Source organism: Microcaecilia unicolor, unplaced genomic scaffold (assembly GCF_901765095.1).
Source record: "Microcaecilia unicolor unplaced genomic scaffold, aMicUni1.1, whole genome shotgun sequence".
In the NCBI taxonomy this organism is placed as follows: domain Eukaryota; kingdom Metazoa; phylum Chordata; class Amphibia; order Gymnophiona; family Siphonopidae; genus Microcaecilia; species Microcaecilia unicolor.
The window spans coordinates 117,671-138,921 of NW_021963914.1; the positions used below are offsets into that span (position 1 = coordinate 117,671).

General features: G+C 47.8%; 5 protein-coding genes across 5 annotated transcripts; 3 read left to right on the forward strand and 2 right to left on the reverse strand.

Moving 5' to 3' along the window:
- Positions 1 to 4,227: 4,227 nt before the first annotated feature.
- Positions 4,228 to 4,892, forward strand: LOC115459714 (histone H1-like). Its single transcript, XM_030189518.1, has one exon. The coding sequence runs from the start codon at positions 4,228 to 4,230 to the stop codon at positions 4,846 to 4,848; it is 621 nt and encodes a 206-aa protein (XP_030045378.1). The 3' UTR covers positions 4,849 to 4,892.
- Positions 4,893 to 5,400: 508 nt separating this feature from the next.
- On the reverse strand, positions 5,401 to 5,925 carry LOC115459720 (histone H3). The gene has a single exon (XM_030189522.1). It carries the CDS (start codon positions 5,875 to 5,877, stop codon positions 5,467 to 5,469), a length of 411 nt encoding a protein of 136 aa, XP_030045382.1. The 5' UTR covers positions 5,878 to 5,925; the 3' UTR covers positions 5,401 to 5,466.
- A 9,347-nt stretch (positions 5,926 to 15,272) lies between these two features.
- On the forward strand, positions 15,273 to 15,611 carry LOC115459739 (histone H4). The gene has a single exon (XM_030189540.1). The coding sequence runs from the start codon at positions 15,273 to 15,275 to the stop codon at positions 15,582 to 15,584; it is 312 nt and encodes a 103-aa protein (XP_030045400.1). The 3' UTR covers positions 15,585 to 15,611.
- Positions 15,612 to 16,130: 519 nt separating this feature from the next.
- On the reverse strand, positions 16,131 to 16,519 carry LOC115459733 (histone H2B type 2-E). The gene has a single exon (XM_030189535.1). It carries the CDS (start codon positions 16,509 to 16,511, stop codon positions 16,131 to 16,133), a length of 381 nt encoding a protein of 126 aa, XP_030045395.1. The 5' UTR covers positions 16,512 to 16,519.
- A 340-nt stretch (positions 16,520 to 16,859) lies between these two features.
- LOC115459727 (histone H2A type 1-E-like) lies at positions 16,860 to 17,304 on the forward strand. The gene has a single exon (XM_030189528.1). It carries the CDS (start codon positions 16,860 to 16,862, stop codon positions 17,250 to 17,252), a length of 393 nt encoding a protein of 130 aa, XP_030045388.1. The 3' UTR covers positions 17,253 to 17,304.
- Positions 17,305 to 21,251: the final 3,947 nt, after the last annotated feature.

Here is a 21,251-nt window from a genome sequence, read left to right on the forward strand (position 1 = left end):
AATCCAGACAGCAAGTCTTGTGATGTCATAAGACATGAGACCAAGATACCACAATGCTTTGCAAATGCCCAAGGGTCGTGTGGAAACCAGGAAACCAGATGCACATGGCCTGCTTCCCTGCAAAATAAGAGTATAAAAGGACAAGCTGTTTCCCCAAGAAGGAGACTCTCTTCTCTCTTCAAGACTCTCCCTCCAGGAGATTCTCTCTTCAGCACCAATCCAGATGCCTTGCTCCTGATCTGCAGTCCACCTGCCTCATGGCTCTTCAATGGACCACAAAATGCTTTGCAACAGACTGCTTTGTAAGTTATAACTTTTGATCTAGACCTGCTACTCTACTTTACCTTACTTAAGCACAGATTATCTGTAAAGATCTCTTTAAAAAACCTACCTCTCGTGTGCAATTGTATATTAAATCAACCTTTTTGAAGCTAAAAATATGGTCTCTTTGTGTTCTGAGTATATGGTATCTTTTATATATACTTAATTTATTTAATTTATTGCAATTATCACCTTTGGTGATTGGTGGAGAAATTAATATCCTAAAACTTATAAATACAGCACCTGCTCTTAAATTATAAACAGTAGCGAGTGCTCTAGTGCTCTTTTCCCCAAGTAAATCATTTCTTATAACACAGTCAGTAAAGAAGGCCGGCGAGGAGTATGCCGAGCAGCCGCCAATAACATGGCGGCTGCCACGCAGCAGCTCCCCGAACCGAGCAACCCTTCCCTTCCGGCTTCCCTCTGAATGACGTAGGGGAGAACCTCACCCGTCATTGGCTGGGTGGCTGGAAGGGGCAGGGCTTCAGGGGACGCCCTCTCGCACTGCTTAAGGGTCGCCAACGAGACAATGGGAGTCTCTTGGTCGGTGGTTAGCGGTGCGGGAATTTTCAGCCCCAATTTTTAGCTGACCTGAAAAGTCCGGTCAGATCGCATGGCTTTGGACCTTTCAGTCCTCCGGCTGGACTCTCGATCGCACGAGTGCCTCCTTTAGGAATAGACCCTACCGGGTAGATGTGACTCGTGTCGTTGTTGGTCGGCCTAGTCTGGCTCTTCCGATGCCTCTCAACCAATCCGTGCTTTTCACTAGATCTTTCACGTGGTTGTCGGTGCCTGGGTCGCTGCAGGTGAGTGCTGCTAATCCTCTGGTAACCGGACACTGGGTCGGGGCTTGAACAGCGCCGGATTCAGGTGGCAGGTTCGAAGTCAGCCTTCAGGGTGATCCGGCCCTGTTGTATTTGCTCGCAGTTCTCCCGCACCCCAAAACCGGAGTCCTGTGAGACCGCAACGTGGTTGTGGGCACTTATTTGCAGCGGCTACAGCTGGCTCCGCAAGCTCCTTGCCTGCAGCCATGCGGTCGGGTCTTTTTCTGGCCTGCCACATGGTTGTGGGTCACGGGCTGTGTCCACCACTGCGCTCTCCGTTGGCCGCGTGATCAGGTCAGCATTGGATCAGGTCAGATGTTGGTTAAGAGGGGTTGCGATCACCCATTCTGCTCAGCTGGTTTCGCAGCCGCCTTTATACTGGCCGGTTTCTTCGCATGGTTGGCCATTTGGCGTTTTCCCCAATGCCGTCCACTTTGGCCGGCTTCGCGGGCGCGTATGTTGACAACCCGGTTCCGCAGGCGTCTTTTGCCCGTTTTCAGGTGGTGAGCTCAAATCCCACTAATGCTTTTGTACATTGCGGCCATTTGCTGTTTCTTTGTGGATTTGTCTCGAGTCGTGCATTTTAGCGGTCTCCCCTTGCAGCCCTCCTTTTCAGCCATCTAGCATGCCCCTCGATCCTACCTGGCTCTGGGGCCAGCATGCCCCGTCCTGCTCGTGCCACAGGCCGGCCGCGCGCTTTGTCCACAGTCAGGGCCTGGCCGGGGGGGCCACCTCGTGTGTGGCAGACCATGAGGTAGAGCAGGGACTGTCTTTCTTCTATGTTTGTGCAGCGCTGCGTACGCCTTGTAGCGCTATAGAAATGCTAAATAGTAGTAGTAGTTGCTTCAGTTCGCGCTTTCATCCCCCTGCTCTTTCCAGTGAAGTTGCGTTTTGTTTTTCCGGTGCCTTCACCTCCTGCGCGTGCTTGGGGAGGGTCCAGGATGGCCGCTCGCCTCTTCCGCCCCTCTTTGCTCGCGGTCCCCAAGACGCGGTGAGGACCGTGACCACCCAAGGCTCAGGAGCTCTTGTTGGATGCGGCGCCATTAGGCCCTGCCCTTAGGTCTGTCGACCTGCCGGCTCCTCACCAGATGGCCACAATAAATTTCAGTTCCTCGGGGTCTGGTTGGGGCGTCAAAGTAACTGTATTGATTACCAACTTGGATAAATTTCTGTACTTGGATAAATGTTCCGTTGCCACGTATTTCTCCAGGGTCACCATGCTTTCGGCCTGGTATGGGAACATGGGAGCAATTCTCCTGCATGCCAGAAATTTTCCCATGCAGCCCCTCCCTATTGCTTCAGCCACCTCTACATCTGGGCCAATTTACAGGTGTATCTCTAGCAGGGGTTCCTTTCATATCGTACACTTTATAACACTCTCATGTTTCCGCCTCAAGTGCTACGCCCGAGGCTTGCTGTGACCCGGTTGCTTTCTGTGGGTTTACAGGCATACAGTTGACAAATCGTGCTATACCCGTATTCCTTCCTGTCCCCTTTGGTTGGAGCAATGGTCTTGCAATTCAGAGGTAGCGGGTTCACAGCGCACTGCTGCTCCTTGTGACCTTTGGTTGGAGCACCGGTCTTGCAATTCAGAGGTAGCGGGTTCATAGCGCACTGCTGCTCCTTGTGATCTTTGGTTAGAGCACAAGTCTTGCAGTACAAAGGTGGCGGCTTCATATCCCACTGCTGCTCTTTGTGATACTGTTCACTTTATAACACGCGCATGTCTCCACCTCAAGTGCTGCGGCAGAGGCTGGATTACCCGGTTGCCTGCTGTGTGATTTGCATGCATACGGTTGACAAATCATTGGCTATACCCATATTCCTTCCCCCTTTTATGACTCAGCTGCTACCCTTTCTCACCTTTCTGTTAATGCTTGCTCATTCTTGCTTAAGAAGCCCCAAGGGCTCCCGATGCACAGAGCTACCTTCATCGTGCAGGTCATGCAAATGTGGATTGCTACCCTGAGGGCTGCTTGTTAAAGTTAATGAAGTTTTCTAGTCAATTACAGTGGTTTAATTATTTTCAGGTATAGGAGATGCCTGGCATCCCCTGTTAAGGCTTTTCTGGCCTTAAGATGAGAAATGCTATCCTTGGTGGCGCTGGTGGGGGGTGTCATTTTTGCTGGCATATTTTTGTTAATGTATGATAAAATACCTGGGTGCAAAATATATGTATTTTCTGCCAGAGCAATAAAGAACCATACTGGACTTAAATTAAATCACAACAGGAGAGTTAATTCTCCCTAAGGCCTTTTGGTGTTATTTAGAAAGTTACATATATAATCTCCTTATCAATTTGTTACTCTTCTTTCCTTTTTATGGTCTGAAAGGATTTGATACATTTTTTTCTTGTGGAGATTGTTTTCTTTCCTTGTTTTATGTTTTGCTTTAGCAAGTGTTAACTTGTACATTATTTTCTATAAATGCACCCCAGGCAACACTTGAGCACCTAAACTAGGATTTTGATTATTAAGACAACAAACGTTTAATAGGTTCAATACCAGGATAGTGCAGAATAGTATGTGCTAGTTCTCTTTAGTTAGATCAGGTTTTTTTTAATGAGAATTTTCCTAGGGAAGAGCCCATGAGGAACAGTGTCATTTTACACCTTTTAAAAAATTGTTCCAGAGAGTTTATATAAATGTAGAGCCAGAGATCGCTTTAATTTTCACAAATCAAAATGTTTGTTTTATGGCTTTGGGAGCTGAAGAAGACTGAAGGAAGCAGTTAGTGCGCTCTTTTCAACTTTATTAGCCCACATCTAGATCACAAACCACGGTTTCTCCACACTGTAAACTCTTCTTTTGAGATCCGAATGAGAATGTTTGTGGAAATGAAAGTCATTTTGTCATAAAAACATAATTTCGGGTGCTGAAGAAACACAGGGCTAGAAGAGCCGTAGACTAGAGTCTGTAGAAAGCAGGCATTGAGTGGGCAGCCAATCAGAGGGCGACTACTACTATAAATAAGAGGAAGAGCGGGGCGGTTCAGGCAAGTAAAGGAAACGCGGAGCTTTAGTAATTTGCTTTTTCTCTGCACTAGAAGTCCGACTGGAGTCCTTTGTTGTTAAAAAGGGAGAATGGCAGAAACGGCTCCAGCGGCTGCACCAACGGCGGCTCCTCCAGGCGCGGCCAAGAAAAAGGCGAAGAAGCCGACTGGAGCGGCGAAAGCGCGCAAGTCATCATCGGGCCCCAGCGTCTCCGAGCTGATCGTGAAGGCCGTGTCAGCTTCAAAGGAGCGCAGCGGCATGTCCCTGGCTGCCCTGAAGAAGGCTGTGGCGGCGTCGGGCTACGACGTGGAGAAGAACAATAGTCGCTTGAAGCTGGCGGTCAAGAGCCTGGTGAGCAAGGGCAGCCTCCTGCAGACCAAGGGCAGCGGAGCTTCGGGCTCCTTCAAACTGAACAAGAAGAAGCCGGAGAGCACGAAGAAGAGCGCTCCCAAAAGCAAGAAACCGGCCGTGAAGAAGCCGAAAAAGGCGGCATCGGCGGGAGTGAAAAAGAGTCCGAAGAGAGCCAAGAAACCGTCAGCAGCCGCTACCAAGAAAGTAGCCAAGAGCCCCAAAAAGCCCAAAGCGGTTAAAGCCAAGAAAGTAGCTAAAAGCCCGGCTAAAGCAGTGAAACCGAAGGTGAAAAAAAGTCCAGCAAAGGCTGCGAAACCCAAAGCCAAAAAGGCCGGAAAGGGGGCGCCTAAGAAAAAGTGAAGCTTTCAAAATTTGTTCATTCTCATATAAACCCAAAGGCTCTTTTCAGAGCCACAACCACACAGATCAAAGAAAGAGTAAGATGAGTTTGGTTCTTATTAAATGACATGGAAAAGCCTGCTTCTGCAGTTATGTATTATAGAAGCCAGAGCTTCACCAAAGGATAGGCGTAGCCGCCAGCAAGTTGGTTTAATTCAGCAGAAGCAGGTACGCTCTGAATAAAAGTTGCACTCCTTTGGCCTTTTCTGGGCGCAAAAAAAAAAAAAAATCCCCATTGCTACAATTCAGCAGACGAGAACAGAGCAAGGGAACACGGGTGTTTCAATAATGCAGCCTGAACAGCGGTTTGGGGGGGCGGCGTTACCACGATTCAGTAGACGAGAAGAGGCCAAGGGAGGGAGCAGGGCTTGTTCAATACTGTAGTTGGGAGGGGGTGGGGGAAGAGAGCGGTGAAGAGAGATTGCAAGATGCTGCCTACAATCCTTAAGCCTTCAACAGCCTGGAAATCGGGAGCTAAGTAGTAACCATAGAGCAGACTGACTCGTCAGCTCTTTTTGTGTAGGGATGTGGTGGCTCTTAAAAGAGCCTTTTGGGTGTGTTGCTTGAGTAGAATGCTTTTTAAGCCCTCTCGCCACGAATACGACGGGCCAGCTGGATATCTTTGGGCATGATGGTGACTCTCTTGGCGTGGATAGCGCACAGATTGGTATCCTCGAAGAGCCCCACCAGGTAAGCCTCGCTAGCCTCCTGCAGGGCCATGACAGCCGAGCTCTGGAAGCGCAAGTCGGTCTTGAAATCTTGCGCGATCTCTCGCACCAGGCGTTGGAAGGGCAGCTTGCGAATAAGTAACTCAGTAGACTTTTGGTAGCGGCGGATTTCCCGCAGCGCTACAGTACCCGGTCGATAGCGATGAGGCTTCTTCACACCGCCTGTGGCTGGGGCGCTTTTACGAGCGGCCTTGGTCGCCAACTGCTTACGAGGAGCTTTTCCTCCAGTAGACTTACGGGCAGTCTGCTTAGTACGGGCCATGCTGGACACAAGCTCTTCTTAGTTCTCTTCTGCTTTCAAAAAGATACCACTGGGTAAAGCGCCAGAACAGAAAAGATACCAATCCCCCCCGTTCTGCTCTTTTATGGTTGCTCCATGGCTGCTGATAGGCTCCGAGAACCGTTAATGAAGGAATAAAAAGCCCGCCCTGTGGCGTGATTGGTGCTTTACATAGAGGCGCATCTCTTTCTCTTGCTAGAAAATGGCCGCCTTCGTAGAACACGGCTCGAAACCGTGGTTTGAGTTCACGTTTGGTATCCATTTTGTTTTTAGTGAACCTGATAAAAAAAAGTGTCTTACTTAGTTTTGGAGGGGGTGGGGGTTCGTTTTTGTTTCGTATTCTCCACATTCTTAGATTAAGTTAACCATTTTGAAATCTTGTAAACGAATGAGTAGTCCGAACCCGAGGTTTAAAATTCCCGCCCTGTGCAGTGATCGGAAAGAAACTCTTCTTAGTTACCAGCCAATCCCGGGACCAACAAATGTCTTGGGATGTTGCTGTTAAGTATGCTTACCAAAGGGATTTTTCTCATTTTTGGTCGTGGCCGGGAGGTGGTTGCACCTGGACATAAAAATGAAGTCTTGATAACTATCTTATTCTCTACAGGAGTGTTAGAAGAGGGAATTGGTCTATAAAATCTGCAAAAGTAATGTTGCGGCCTGCCGCTTGGGGTACCTCTCCAATCAAGGCATCATGGCATTCAGCCTGGTGGGGGTGGGGGCCCTGGTGAATAGCTCAAGGTTTTTGCTGGCCTCCTTGCCTTTGTGTTGGTTTTCTTGGGCAAACGGCAAGGGGCTCCGCATGTGGCACACAGGTGCTTGAATTTGCAGTCGTGAATGTTGCAGGTGCCTTTGTGTACTTCCAACAGACCTCTCGAGAAAGCGTGGTAGGCCTCCCATGCCTGTTCCCTGCCATGGGTGCTTTGTGCTGGGGGGCATGCCTCGGTGCGTTGTGGGGTCGCGTGAGGACATTCCGCAGCCACAAGCCGCCGTCGTCTATCCCAAGCCTTCCTAGGGTTTGCCTCCATCTTGTCCCTAAAGTGCTCGTCATATGCTAACCAGGCATAACCCTCGTGTTCACGGTAGATGATTAAAACTGTTTCTAGGTAACAGAGCATGGGGTCCATTTGATCACGCTGCTTCCTGTACACGATGCTCATCATGCGTGCATAGGATATTACACAGCACGCAAGGTTCCGTGGGAGCTCTCTGGTGTGGTCTGGTAACAGGTCGCCCCTTTTTGCTCGCTTCTTCGCATGTCGCCTGCGTCCGTCCTCTACCAGCTTGAAAATGTCGAAATACCTCCGACGCATGACCTTTTTTCGAAGGGACTTGGGAACTCTCTGCCATAGCCGCTCTGTGGGGACACCGTGGGTGAGCGCGTTAGTGTCTCCGGTAGGGGAGACAGAGGAAGAAGATGAAGAAAACGAGGAAGAAGAGGAGGAGGAGTCAGAAGACGATGTGGAACTGGAGCGACCAGATCGCCTACGTTTCTTACCTTTCTTCCTCCGTTTGACCTCCCGGTGCTTCCGTGTTGCTAAGTGGAGGTTGCTGTCTCCATCAGATAGGGTGCGGCCCCTGGGAGTCACTCCGGGGGCCACCTGGTGGCTGCTTGATGTCCCCGCTACTTCCTGCACCGCCTCGCGGCCCGGTGTGCGCCGGGGGTCGTGTCGTACCATACGGGCGTCATCAGTCATGGGTCTGCAGTGGGGTGAAGCTGTAGGTCCATGTGCCACCTTGTCTCCCTCAGACTGGGTAGCTGTCGTTGGGAGTCCGCGATGAGGTGCATGTCCACAGGGGGCAAAGCAAGCAGGAGGTGACCTGCAATGGTCGTCCCCGTGACAGGCGTGAAGCTGGGTGGTATCCACAGTGGTGTCGGAGCCTGCAGTACGACGGTGATCTACACCGTCTAGGACGGGAGCGGGATCGTTGGCTCCTGGGCCGCTCGGCTGATCTGTGATTCCCTGTGTTGCTCCTGGATCTGCTGGATCTTGCACCCTGAAGCAGGCGGGGGGTCTGAACTTGGGGATGCTGATCGGTACGCCGAGACCCATCTGAACTGCTGTTGGAGAAGGACCATCTTCTGCGCCGTGTCCCCCCCCCCCCCCCCCCCCCCCCCCGTCTGCCTGGAGATGTCAAGGCTGAAGCAGCATTGTCCGTGCTGTGCAGGTCAGGCAGTTCTGGGAAGGATAGCTCCGCAGGTTGTAGTGGCAAAGCAGGCGGTCGACCGCGGGCCTCTGTAGCTGCAGGCGCGGATGCACGTGGCAGGGGCAGGTCAGCCAAATCAATGTATCTCTCCGGGTGCCTCCGGCGTCTCGTTGATATGCGGGGAGATGTGACTGCTGCCTCGGGTAGTCCCTCCTCTGCCCGACTTGGGGGTGGCTGAGTAGCTTGCACACGTCGAGGCATGGTGCAATGAAAAGTCTGAGGGCTCCTCTAAAGAAAGTCCAGAAAAGTCTGAGGGCTCCTCTAAAGAAAGTCCAACAGCAATGCGCAATGCCCGTCGACTAAACACTCGAACAAAACAAAACTAAACAAAAAACGCGAGTCTAAGGTCTAGCACGGGCGCAAAAAGCCAGACACTCAAAAGGAAAAGAAAACCTCTTACTTGCCGACCTGCCACGGGGCTCAGTTGAAAACGAAAGTAAAATTCTTTACTTGCTGAGCTGCAAGGAAAAGAAAACCTTTTTCCTGCCGATCTGCCATGGGGCTCAGCTGAAAACGAAAGTAAAATTCTTTACTTGCTGAGCTGCAAGGAAAAGAAAACCTTTTTCCTGCCGATCTGCCACGGGGCTCAGCTGAAAACGAAAGTAAAATTCTTTACTTGCTGAGCTGCTGCGATCGTAGTCTGCTGGTCTCACTCCCGGTGCCTTCACTGCACGTGGGGAAACAAAGAACAAAGATGCTGTACGCCCATGTACCGAACAAAAAGAAAAACTTGTGTACCGTCTGCTTCAAAAGACCCGCTCAGGCCCCCTCGGCAGTCTTTTAACCTATGTCTGGAGCCCACCCGCTGTGACCCCGCTACGTCACCTGGGATGGCGGGGAAGCCGGAAGCGGGGGGCGATTCGGACCAGGGGGCAAGCATGCGGCAGCCGCCATGTTATGTCCGGCTGCTCCGCATTCGCTTCGCTTGCCTCCTTAAAGTTGTGCACAGAAACCGTGTTTTTACGAAGTATACTTGGCATGCACCCTACTTTATTTGCACTGGCCCCATTCAGCTTTTGGCAAAAACTAGCCTTTGGTCCAGCAGAAGCCAAGCCTGCCTTATCTTCCCCTGATACCCCTTTTTTCTGGGCTGAGCTCTAAAACAGATAGGGAAGGCTCTACAAGCAAAATTCACAGAAAGGGACTTTGCTGGATAGCAAGTCAAGGATGTTAGACAGTAGGTATGACCCTATCTAGCCCATTATATGGGCTGAAGCCAGTAGTTGGAGATTGCCACCATTTTCGCTTCCCCGAAACAATAGCAAAAGATTACCAGAAATAAGGGGCTTCCTATATGTAGATATGTAATTTTTTATTTCATGATATTTATACAGTGCTTTTTTTGTAGAAAAAAAGGTGCCGGTACTCATTATGGGCGGGGTCACCACATATGGCTCCACCCCTGATAGCCACACCCACATTAACCACACCCCCTATACCAGCCATGGCGCATATAAACAGACATCATTGAAAATATTATAGTACTATAGGAGAAAAAAATAACGTGATTTTTTTCATTATAAATAATCTCTGTAAGCTCTTACAGCTCCAGTATACCCAGTGCAAAATAAGACAGCCAATGTAAATTCTCAAATTGGACATAATTACAAACACTAAAATGAAAATAAAATGATTTTTTTCTACCTTTGTCTGGTGACTGTTTTTCTTTCCATATTGGTCCCAGTCTGTGATTCTGCTTTCTTTTCTTTTCGCTTAACTCTTCTGTGCCATTTGTCATTTTTGTCTCCTTTTTCTTTGCTTTCTTCAATATTTTTCAGGCTCTCTCTCTGTCCAGATTTAATTCATTCTTACTATCCATTCTTTAATTTCCTTCATCTACCTGTGGCTTTTCATCTTTTCCTCACCCTTGTTCTCCCCATGCCCCTTCCTCTTATTCGCCAGTCTTTCTCTATTCCCCTTTTCCATCCAGCAGCTCTGCTTTCTCTCCCCATCCTTCCAGTGTCTCCCCTATTTCTTTCTGCATTCTTCCATCCAGCATCTTCCCTCTCTCTCTCCCCAGCCTTCCATCTGTTTTCCCCCTCTCTCTCCCCATCCTTCCATCTGTTTTCCCTCTCTCTTTCCCCAATCCTTCCATCTGTTTTTCCCTCTCTCCCCAATCCTTCCATCTGTTTTTCCCTCTCTCCCCATCCTTCCCTCTGTTGTTTTCCTTTTCTCTCTCTCCCCAATCCTTCCCTGTTTTCCCTCTCTCTCTATCCCCATCCTTCCATCTGTTTTCCCTCTCTCTCCCCAATCCTTCCCTGTTGTTTTCCCTCTTTCTCTCCCTCCCCAATCCTTCCCTCTGTTGTTTTCCCCCTCTCTCTCTCTCTCTCCCCCCAATCCTTCCCTCTGTTGTTTTCCCTCTCTCCCCAATCCTTCCCTCTGTTGGTTTCCCTCTCTCCCCAATCCTTCCCTCTGTTGGTTTCCCTCTCTCCCCAATCCTTCCCTCTGTTGGTTTCCCTCTTTCTCTCTCCCCAATCCTTCCCTCTGTTGTTTTCCCTCTCTCTCCCAAATCCTTCCCTCTGTTGTTTTCCCTCTTTCTCTCTTTCCCCAATCCTTCCCTCTGTTGGTTTCCCTCTTTCTCTCTCTCCCCAATCCTTCCCTCTATTGTTTTCCCTCTCTCTCCCCAATCCTTCCCTCTGTTGTTTTCCCTCTCTCTCCCCAATCCTTCCCTCTGTTGTTTTCCCTCTCTCTCCCAAATCCTTCCCTCTGTTGTTTTCCCTCTCTCTCCCAAATCCTTCCCTCTGTTGTTTTCCCTCTTTCTCTCTTTCCCCAATCCTTCCCTCTGTTGGTTTCCCTCTTTCCCTCTCTCCCCAATCCTTCCCTCTGTTGGTTTCCCTCTTTCCCCAATCCTTCCCTCTGTTGGTTTCCCTCTTTCTCTCTCTCCCCAATCCTTCCCTCTATTGTTTTCCCTCTCTCTCCCCAATCCTTCCCTCTATTGTTTTCCCTCTCTCTCCCCAATCCTTCCCTCTGTTGGTTTCCCTCTTTCTCTCTCTCCCCAATCCTTCCCTCTGTTGTTTTCCCTTTGTCTCTCTCCCCAATCCTTCCCTCTGTTGTTTTCCCTCTTTCTCTCTCTCCCCAATCCTTCCCTCTGTTGTTTTCCCTCTCTCTCTCTCTCCCAAATCCTTCCCTCTGTTGTTTTCCCTCTTTCCCCAATCCTTCCCTCTGTTGGTTTCCCTCTTTCTCTCTCTCCCCAATCCTTCCCTCTGTTGGTTTCCCTCTCCCTGCCATGTTTGGCGCGAAGACGCGACGCACGCAGCACCAGCCCCTATTTCCGGGCGCTGCTGCTTCTCCTGTTGTTGAGCAGCAGCGGCCGCTACACAAAGAAAAAGAAGATTAAAAAAAAATTGAAACCTGGCTGAAACGCGGCACCCCGGCACTGTAGACAGCCATTAGGCATTGGCTGTTGCCCCGCAACCGCTCCTCCTCTTGCCTCTACGTCACTGCCCCTGGAGGAAGACCCCGGAGGAGCGCAGTGACGTAGAGGCAAGAGGAGGAGCGGCTGCGGGGCAACAGCCAATGCCTAATGGCTGTCTACAGTGCCGGGGTGCCGCGTTTCAGCCAGGTTTGAAGTTATTTTTAAAATCTTTTTCTTTGTGTAGCGGCCGCTGCTGCTCAACAGGACATGGACTCACGGGGCGGGGGGAGCAAAAAAAAAAAAGGTGCCGGTACGCCGTACCGTTGCGTACCGACACAAAAAAAGCACAATTGTAGCTGGTAGAAACAGCAGTTATAAACTCTGTATTTTGTGCTCATTTTTCTATACTGTTCAATACAATACAGATGCGAAATGTCATTGAGGATATCCTGTTTACTGATGGGTTCATCTTAACAGTTGTTGTAATCTACCTTGGGATGCCTGGTATTATAAAGATGGAATATACTGAAATGAAATGGAAGTAAAACAAAACTCTCCTTTCATTGGGACACATGGAATCACAACCACAGCTAATGAAAACTGAAACTAAAAACCAGAGTGTTCTTTTGCAGTGGCTGACTTTGCTTCACAATCCAAGTCACAGCTGATTTCATAACTTCATGCCAAATTTAGGACTCCTTTTACAAAGCCATGATAGTGATTCCTTTACGTTAAATGTGACGAAGACCATAGGAATGAAGTGGGCTTCGTCACATTTCTGCCCTGGAATCACTAGTGTGGCTTTGAGAATGGAGCCCTGAAATTCCTGCTACAATTTTGTATAAAAGCAATGATTTGGAGCACTCTATTTAACAAATAAACTATTGTGTGAGATTAAACCTGCATTACTTAAAAATAAGTACAACCCCACCACCCGACAAGAATACAAAGAATAGCCCCACCCACCCTGGACTACCTTACAATCTCAGGTGGTATAGTCAGGGCAGGAGCGATTTTCCAGCTCCAGTAGACATTTTGAGTGCAGAGTCAGAATGGGCAGGAGTAAATGGGGATGACCCCTTCCCCAACAACACCCTTAGACTACCAGGGATTGTAAAATAGACCAAAGGGGCTTACAGATAACGGAGGGGGAGGATGAAGGGAGACAATCGGGACAAAGCATATATTTCCGGTCAGAACTGAAATTAACCAAAAATTAAAATAACACCTTAATTTGAATCCCTTGTCTCATTCACACCCCTGATGTAGCTCCTCCATAGACTCTTGTTTATCACTTTCATATACTCTTAGATCTTCTTGTTCACAACCCACTGCCCTTGGAATATCTTGTCATTCTCTTCTTATCTCCGTCCTGTCCTCATTTATAGGTGCCCCATATCCTCCAGAGCCCCAACCGTGACCTTTCACAGACACACTACCTCTCCTAGCCCGACCATGCTGTTTCTCTATTCCTCCCCTTTTATGCACTGCTGCAATGTAGCACAATATCCCACCCATTGCACCTTGCCGGGACCACGGTAATAAACAAGCAAGGCAGATGCGTGAGACTGTGGCTCTCTACCTGCTGCTACTACCGTTTCCTGCGCCTGTCTCGCTTCCTTTGAGGTAAACCTCAGGGGCCTGCACAGTAAGCTGTAGCAGCAAGCAGAGACCAGCGGTACCTCACCTCAGCCTTGCTCATTTATTAGCGCAGACCCGGCGAGGTACAATAAGTGAAATGGGAAATCTGGAATAAGGGGAGAAAGAGAGTAATATTAGATTGAGGGAGGTGAGGGAGAGATAGACAGTGCAATACTGATGGGGAAACACTAGATGTGCTGGAGAGCAAGAGACAGAGGGACAGTACTGCACAGTAGGAGGGACAGAGGTGTATTTCTGGATGCGGTGGAATAGATTGGCATATGCAATTCTAAATGATTGAGTTGTGGGGGGGGGGGGGGGGGGACGAAAACAGAGACATGAGCATTGCTGCATGCCAGAGGTTGAGAAACAGGTAATGTTGGATGGGCTGGCGAGAGGCTGCAGAGAGAGGAAATACTGCATAGGAGGGGAAGGGGGCAATGTTACCTGAGGAAAGAGAGATAGGCAGTATCAATGCTGAATGGTGGGGAGAGTAGAGAGGGGCAGGGAAGAAGACAGGGTCAGGGGAATCTCCATTGAAAAAAAGAGACAGATAAATAGGTAATGCTAGTTGATGGGGATGGGGTGGGGGAGGGAAGGAGAGGGAATATATTGCATGGGGGGGGGAGGTGAGTGAGAGAGAAAGAGAGATAGGGCAATGCTTGATGTGCGGAGAGAGAGGGCAATACCGAATGGTGCACTATTCAGCATTGCTACTTCATATCTCTCTTTATCCTTCATGGAGGATAGGAGCAGCACAAGGCCTCTACTGCATTTTGATCCCCCTTCTCCAGTGGGGCTTGGGGTGAAATGTCCTGCCTTTGTGCCCAATTGGGTGGCAGAAGGTGAAGAGGATTGTGGCAGAGGCAGTAGCAGGAAAAGAGATGAAAGGAAATGTTTAAAGAAAGGCTTAAATGTGATGAAGGATTTGTCTTCAGGTAGAGGCTTATGGAGTTGGTTCCATATAAGCGTTGCCAGGAAATAAAAAACACTCTGCTGTGTAGTAGCAAGCCATACCAACGATGGGGATGGAAGAACAAGGTGGTGGTCATTGAGAGGGTCAGTACTGCAGAGGGAAAAGTTCAGGAAGCCAAATAACTGGGGGAGTAATCACAAAAAGTCCTGAAAGAAGAAGAAGCTGGTACTGTAATCAAAAGACAATGGATAACCAAAGCAGACCAGCAAATAGGGAAGGGACACACTCAAATTTACAGGCACCTCATAAAAAACATAAGAATAGCCACACTGGGTCAGACTAATCATCCATCTAGCCCAGTTTCCTGTTTCCAGTGGTATGCAATCTAGGTCACAAGTATCTGGCAGAAACCCAAATAGTAGCATCATTCCATGAGACCAGTTCCGGGGCTTGCAGTGGCTTCGCCATGTCTGTCTCAATACTAAACTATGGACTTTTCCTCCAAAAGTTGTCCAAACCTTTTTTAAACCCAGATATCTAGATTTGCAAGTAGGTGAACATTAAGGCCTGTGGTTTACTGCACACAATACTGGTTGTGCTCTAAATCCAGAGTGACATTAGAGATATGCTTTCTTGGATTGCTGCACCCCCAGTTGCAGAGTCCTCTTGGCATTTAAATCGTGGCCTCCCTGCTCTGTGGAGTGTCCTTTGTGAGGCAAATTTGATATGATTGGCATTACCAATTTTTATTCCACATTTTTCCTGAAAGCAGATAATAGTCTGCTAATACCACATTTGAGAATGCTGGAAAAATAAATCAGTTTAAAGCAGCAATGGGAAAAACAAGTAGAGAACAACAAAATAAGTTTTCGTATGGAATGAGTGGAGACTGAGGAAGGGCAGGTTAGATGGTACTTTATATGTCCCTACTCGTCCTCATATTCAATGTAAATATCCTTCACGAGGCTTCTAATATAGCAACATTTTATGTGAACGGTATGTACACATAAAATAGACATACGGCATTGGATCAGTTAAGTTCATTTCTCTTCTTCTCACATGAAACCTTGAAGAAGTTGAAGAATGAACAAAGAGTCGGAGGCACGAATTGTGGGGGAGGGGAGGATTCAGCAGTCCCGCCTTTGTTTCAGGATCCAGTTCTCCATAAGGTCCGCTTCACCTCTATATTAGTGGCAGTTAGAAGTCTCTGCTTGTTATTTCTGTAGAGCTTTTCAGTTTGCACTTTGCGAGCTTAAAATGTCTGGTCGTGGTAAAGGTGGGAAGGGTTTAGGGAAAGGGGGTGCTAAGCGCCATAGAAAGGTGTTACGCGATAACATCCAAGGGATCACTAAGCCCGCTATCCGGCGCTTGGCTCGCCGAGGCGGAGTCAAGCGTATCTCCGGTCTCATCTACGAAGAGACTCGTGGGGTGCTGAAGGTTTTCTTGGAGAATGTTATCCGAGACGCCGTCACCTATACTGAGCACGCCAAGAGAAAGACAGTAACAGCTATGGATGTGGTGTATGCCCTGAAGCGCCAGGGCCGTACCCTGTATGGTTTCGGAGGCTAAAGGACCTGACTCTTATTTGAATCTATCCAACCAACCCAAAGGCTCTTTTAAGAGCCACCCACACATTCAGTAACAGAGCTGTGATGTTAGCTTTTTCTTTAAAAGCTGTTATATTCAGAGTGGGGTGTGGGAAAGTAAAAAACTCCTTTCCTCTTCAGCAATAAGGTAAAGGAGTAGTGCTAGCTTTTTCTTAATTTTGTCCGTATGTATGTTGAATAATTTTAGAACAGTTACGATTTCATGTGTAGCCAGTTCTGAGGCCTAAAGGGAAAAGTTTGTTATATTTGTGGTGTGTGGGAAATATATCTTTTTTTTGCTCTATAATAAAAGCTGTTAGAGAGTGGGGTGTGGGAAAGATATGTTTGGAAAGTGAAAAACTCGATCTCCTTTCCTCTTTAGCAATAAGGTAAAGGAGTAGTGCTAGTGTTGGGCCAGCTCTACTCGGTCGTGCAGCAAAATTTTAGCGCTTTAGATAGAGTAAATTGGGTGGCTCTGAAAAGAGCCTTTGGGTTGTGTGTGTGCGGAAGCTGTAGGCTGAGCCCGCCATTATTTGGAGCTGGTGTACTTGGTGACGGCCTTGGTACCCTCGGACACGGCGTGCTTGGCCAGCTCACCGGGTAGCAGCAGACGCACTGCGGTTTGAATTTCCCTGGAAGTGATGGTAGACCGCTTGTTATAGTGAGCCAGGCGGGAGGCTTCTCCAGCAATGCGCTCAAAGATGTCATTCACGAAGGAATTCATGATATTCATGGCTTTGGATGAAATGCCGGTGTCGGGATGAACCTGCTTCAGCACTTTATACACATAGATAGCATAGCTCTCCTTCCTGCTTCTCTTGCGCTTTTTCCCGTCCTTTTTCTGGGTCTTGCTAACGGCTTTCTTCGATCCCTTTTTGGGCGCGGGAGCAGATTTGGCTGGTTCAGGCATGACCACAAGCTCAGCAAAGTCGCTATCTAAAATGGACAAAGCACAGAATCGATCGTACTAGTGGAAAAGCTTGTTCGGATGGCAATTTATAGGGTCCCCATTCAAATTGCTGGCGCTGAGTTTCTCTCCTTGCTTTTTGGTCTAGACCAATGAAACGTCATCAGACCGCCTGGCAGCCCTGGGATTGGCCTATTTGCCTGCCCATTAGATAATAGCGGAGACAGGCAGGTTTCAGGACGGTCGGTTCTTAACCAATCGCGAAGGAGTGTAAGAAACAGTGGTAGAGAGTATAAAAGCGGTTCGATCTGTGAAAGCTTCAGCTATTTTTTCTAAAAACAACTGATCGAAATGTCTGGACGTGGCAAGCAAGGGGGTAAAGCTCGGGCCAAGGCTAAGACTCGCTCGTCCCGAGCGGGGCTGCAGTTCCCCGTGGGGCGTGTGCACAGACTGCTGCGGAAAGGTAACTACGCTGAGCGTGTGGGCGCCGGCGCCCCAGTCTATCTGGCGGCAGTGCTGGAATATCTGACCGCCGAGATCCTCGAACTGGCTGGTAATGCTGCGCGCGATAACAAGAAGACCCGCATCATCCCCAGGCACTTGCAGCTGGCCATCCGCAACGACGAAGAGCTGAACAAACTGCTTGGGAGAGTCACTATCGCGCAAGGCGGCGTGCTGCCCAACATCCAGGCGGTGCTTCTGCCTAAGAAAACCGAGAGTCACAAGGCGGCCAAGAGCAAGTAAAGCTGTCCCGCAGAGAGGACGAAACCAGGAACCCAAAAGGCTCTTTTCAGAGCCACCTACTTTTTCTCGTAAAGAGCCAGATTTCAGCGGAGTATCGCCTTAAAATAAAATAAGGAATCCTTTATTAAGTGTTTCTCTAGGCTAGGTATTACCCTTAGAGGCTGGTGATAATAGCCCAGAGTACCTGACTAGGGGGAAAAGAAATCAATGATTTGAGAACACACGGAGTTTAAAAAAAAAAAAGGTATGCCGGGAGTTCTGAGACGACCAGTGAAGACAGAAAAATTGAAATAAAAGCTCCTAATACAGAGCAGCAGCTTTTGGAGAGGTCTCCTCCGCTCTAACCTAACTCCAGGCAGCAGTTTTAAGGTCTCGACCTGGAAAGATTTTCTGACCAATCCCTGCACAGGGCGGCCTTTTCAAACTTTGCCACTTTTTCGCTCTGCATATATGAAACAGCCGCTATTCGAGGGTGTTGCCAGCTTGAACGATACTATCCCATCCCTGACACATGCTACTCTTCCAGTTGCCTGGGCAAGCGAGGTCTTAAGCCGGATACCTCCGCATCCACCTAGGCTGTTGTCAGAGATAAAGAGATGCTCACACCGCCCCAATCCACCCCCATCGACTGCGGGTCCCAGACTGGCCAATCGCCCTTATTCTACGCTCTTGTGTTTGTTTGGTTAAAGTCTCAGAATTTTGAAAGAACAGCCTCATCACTGCTTTTACTATATTCTCTCGAAAGAAATGCCAAGAAGAACATCGATGGAGTTAGACATTGGATCGGAGGCTCTAAATGTGTCAGCAGATTCCTGGCCCTATTCGGCTTCAGTTACGCTGGGATAAATTCCTCTTTATTGATGAACCTAAGCTTTCCAGCTGGTTCTTTATCATTAGAAACCATATATCCAACCACCCCTGTAGGAAATTGATGTACCATTTAGATCTTTGCTGTGGAATTAAAGAATTTGTCCCGATTTTGGAGGCTCTTGGTGCATTTTTTGTTTTTTGGACTGTGCCTTGTGCTTTGAAACCTCTCTGTGCTGTTTTGTCAGCAATATAAGAAACATCTTTGAGGTTTTGGACAGAGCGACACTAATAGTTTCTTTTGGTTCTGAATGAGTTTTAAATGCCTAGGGTACCTTTTATGGACTCCTCTAATGAAGTGTCCTTGCCGTAATGGATCAATTTCCTAGACATAACCTTTTTGTTTTGTTTTTAAATAAACACACACAAAAAAGGTTTATTAGATGAAATGAGTCAGAGCCAGAACTCTCCACCACAAAAGAAAAAAAAAGGAAAGAAATTGAAAATAGACAGAGCCTTAAATGTGAAAAACCACAAATGAGTGTCTCACATTCTAGCAGCAAAGGGTGGAGTCCTCAGACCTGAATTCAAATATAGGCAGCTAACCGCGTACCAAATTTTGAAGAGCGAAAATACTAGTGCTAAACTGTACGGCTTTAGCACCATGTTTTATGACCTTGGGTGGGGAGGAGATGGGGGGATACATTTATCTCCCTACTGATCTATGGTCTGTCCTGTTTGTGCTGGCACTTTAAAGTCCCACCTAGGACTCGTACATAATTTGCAAATCCTCTCCTCGTCGCACAGAAAGGCAGTTCACGGGAGATGCAGGGTTTACTGGACTCACCAAGCATAGTCCTTTCCTTATAAAGATTATGGAGGACCAGCAGGTAAACGCTTTTCAGTCTGATCGCATCAAGGACAGTCACTTTTCTCAATAGCGACCAAGGGTACCTCTATTTTGTGTCTCAGGTACACAACAGAATGCTCTTCTCCATATCGGTTTGTTTGCCCAAGTGCACTTTCTAATGGCATAATCTCAGCTGCAAGTGTGTATCACATGAGTTTTAAGATGAAGTTCAGCATTAGCCAGTACTGGAGCAGTCACCAATGCAGGTCTTTGGAACTGAAAAGAGTGCTTTACCTTCTGGTGACCAAGAAATGGTGTTGAATAGCCTCTTCTTAGTCAGGGATTTGGCTATTACATAATTCTGGGGGGTCAAACCTCCAATTATGGTCTGCTGTCTCCATAAGAGAGAATTTGTCAGTAAACAAGACAAAGACCCATAGCAGATTGCTACTGGACGACCTGACAGTTCATCAGCCTAGATGGTTCATTGAAAGCTCTTTGTCTGATGCACATCATTAGTCTACACAATCGTGGTTACTACTACTTTTTGTGCGAAGACGAATTACCGGAAAAATAACTCATTTATTTACCTTTTGTATAATTATACTACAGCAAGATGCCCACCGGAAGGGTGGAAGGCCAGATTTTAGGACTCAGGCTGTAAAAATACCAGCTAGGTTTAAGAATCTATGACTGGCTGCGCAAGGACTTGCTTTTCCTGTAAGTTAATATGTGTCCCCGCTTGGGATCCATCCACTGGAATAGTGATGGGTCAATTTACATACCTTTAACAGCTAAAACAACTGAAAAAGTACTGACTAGGCCAAACAACAAGTAAATGATTTAATATTTGACAATCTGCAAAAAGCAGGTCTGAACAATGAGTCCTGCCACAAATTGGTACAATTTTTAATTCAAATACTGCACTTGTAATGAAAGAATGATGGATCAGATGAATAAAATGGAGCTTATTAGTTTTGGTATACAATGATACAGAGGTAATACAGAGTTCATGAGAAAGGTATGAAAAGTATTGCAGCCGGAAGATGTGAAACTGTTATCTCAACGCTTCCCAAAACATGTTGATAATTAGCAGTAGCTGAGAACGGAAGGAGGTGGGCACATCAGATAGCAGATCACATGGGAAAGTATGATCTCCGGAAGTTGAGACATATTAGGAGCTAGGTATCTCACCATTCACTTCTATGGAGAAGATAGAGTATAAAAGAGGGGAGAGTTTGGCTCAGTTTGAGAGTCTCTTCTCCAAGGCTTCAGTCAGACGGCGAAGCCCTGTGCGGTTGAAACCAGAATCTGATGTCTGTATTTGTACCAATTTGAAGATTTGTCTTTGGGTAAGAAATAAAATGTATCTATTTATCTAAACCTATCTCTGTCTCTATTTTTATAGATTCTGTCTTCTCTTTACTTAACATTTAGCCTACAAGGTAGATCATATACAAGTGACACTCAGTCTTTGCAGAAACTTAGACAGATGTTTAATAAGATTTATGTGGGAACATAAATGGTCCAGAATATACCTAGATCTAGAAAAACAGAAAGCAGTAGTTATGGGAATTAGTTTTCAATTACGGCTCCTAATGCCACCCCAGAACAGACCCCCTTATGATTGGGTGACAATGGAGGTTAGAGAAACTATACAGAACCTGATATATGAAATAGGTACTATTAGTCCTCCGTGTGAAGGAGTCAGATAGAGGTCTAGCAGAGGGGAAATAAAAACACTTTTTATGCACTTCTCATTGAAAGCTCTTTGTCTACACAATCGTGGTTACTACTACCGTTTGTGGGAAGAAGAATTATGGGAAAATATCTCATTTATTTACCTTTTCATGCCTCTCCTCTGAGCTTCCGGGTTAGCGCTGCTAGTAGCTGCAAGGAGATTTGAGCGGCAGCTGGCAGGCAGCGTGTGCGAGCCGAAGGAGCTGCCTGCGATCGGAATCGCTGCTGGGCGGGCCTGCGAGGATGAGGGAAGATGGGGTGAAAGTTGCGGCACCACGGGGGAATGGATGATGATGGGGACCGGAGCCTCCGGAATCGCTGTGCTGCTGGGCGGGCCTGACCCGTGGCTACGCCCCTGTTATGAACAGCAAAGTGCATAAGTTCCCGGTTTAGCGATGAAAAGGCATCACGCGCTTTTCCCATCTCTGCATCTCCGAGCAGTCCACCATTCATATGGGACGTCACTTGTGAGTTATCACATACAGAGCTTGTGAGGTCTCTCAGGGTGCAACTTTCTCCTCCCATTGTTCTCTTATTTGGTCAGTGGGGATCCTTCAACCTCTTCCCATAAAGTATTTAACCTGTGGAGCTGGGACTGACTT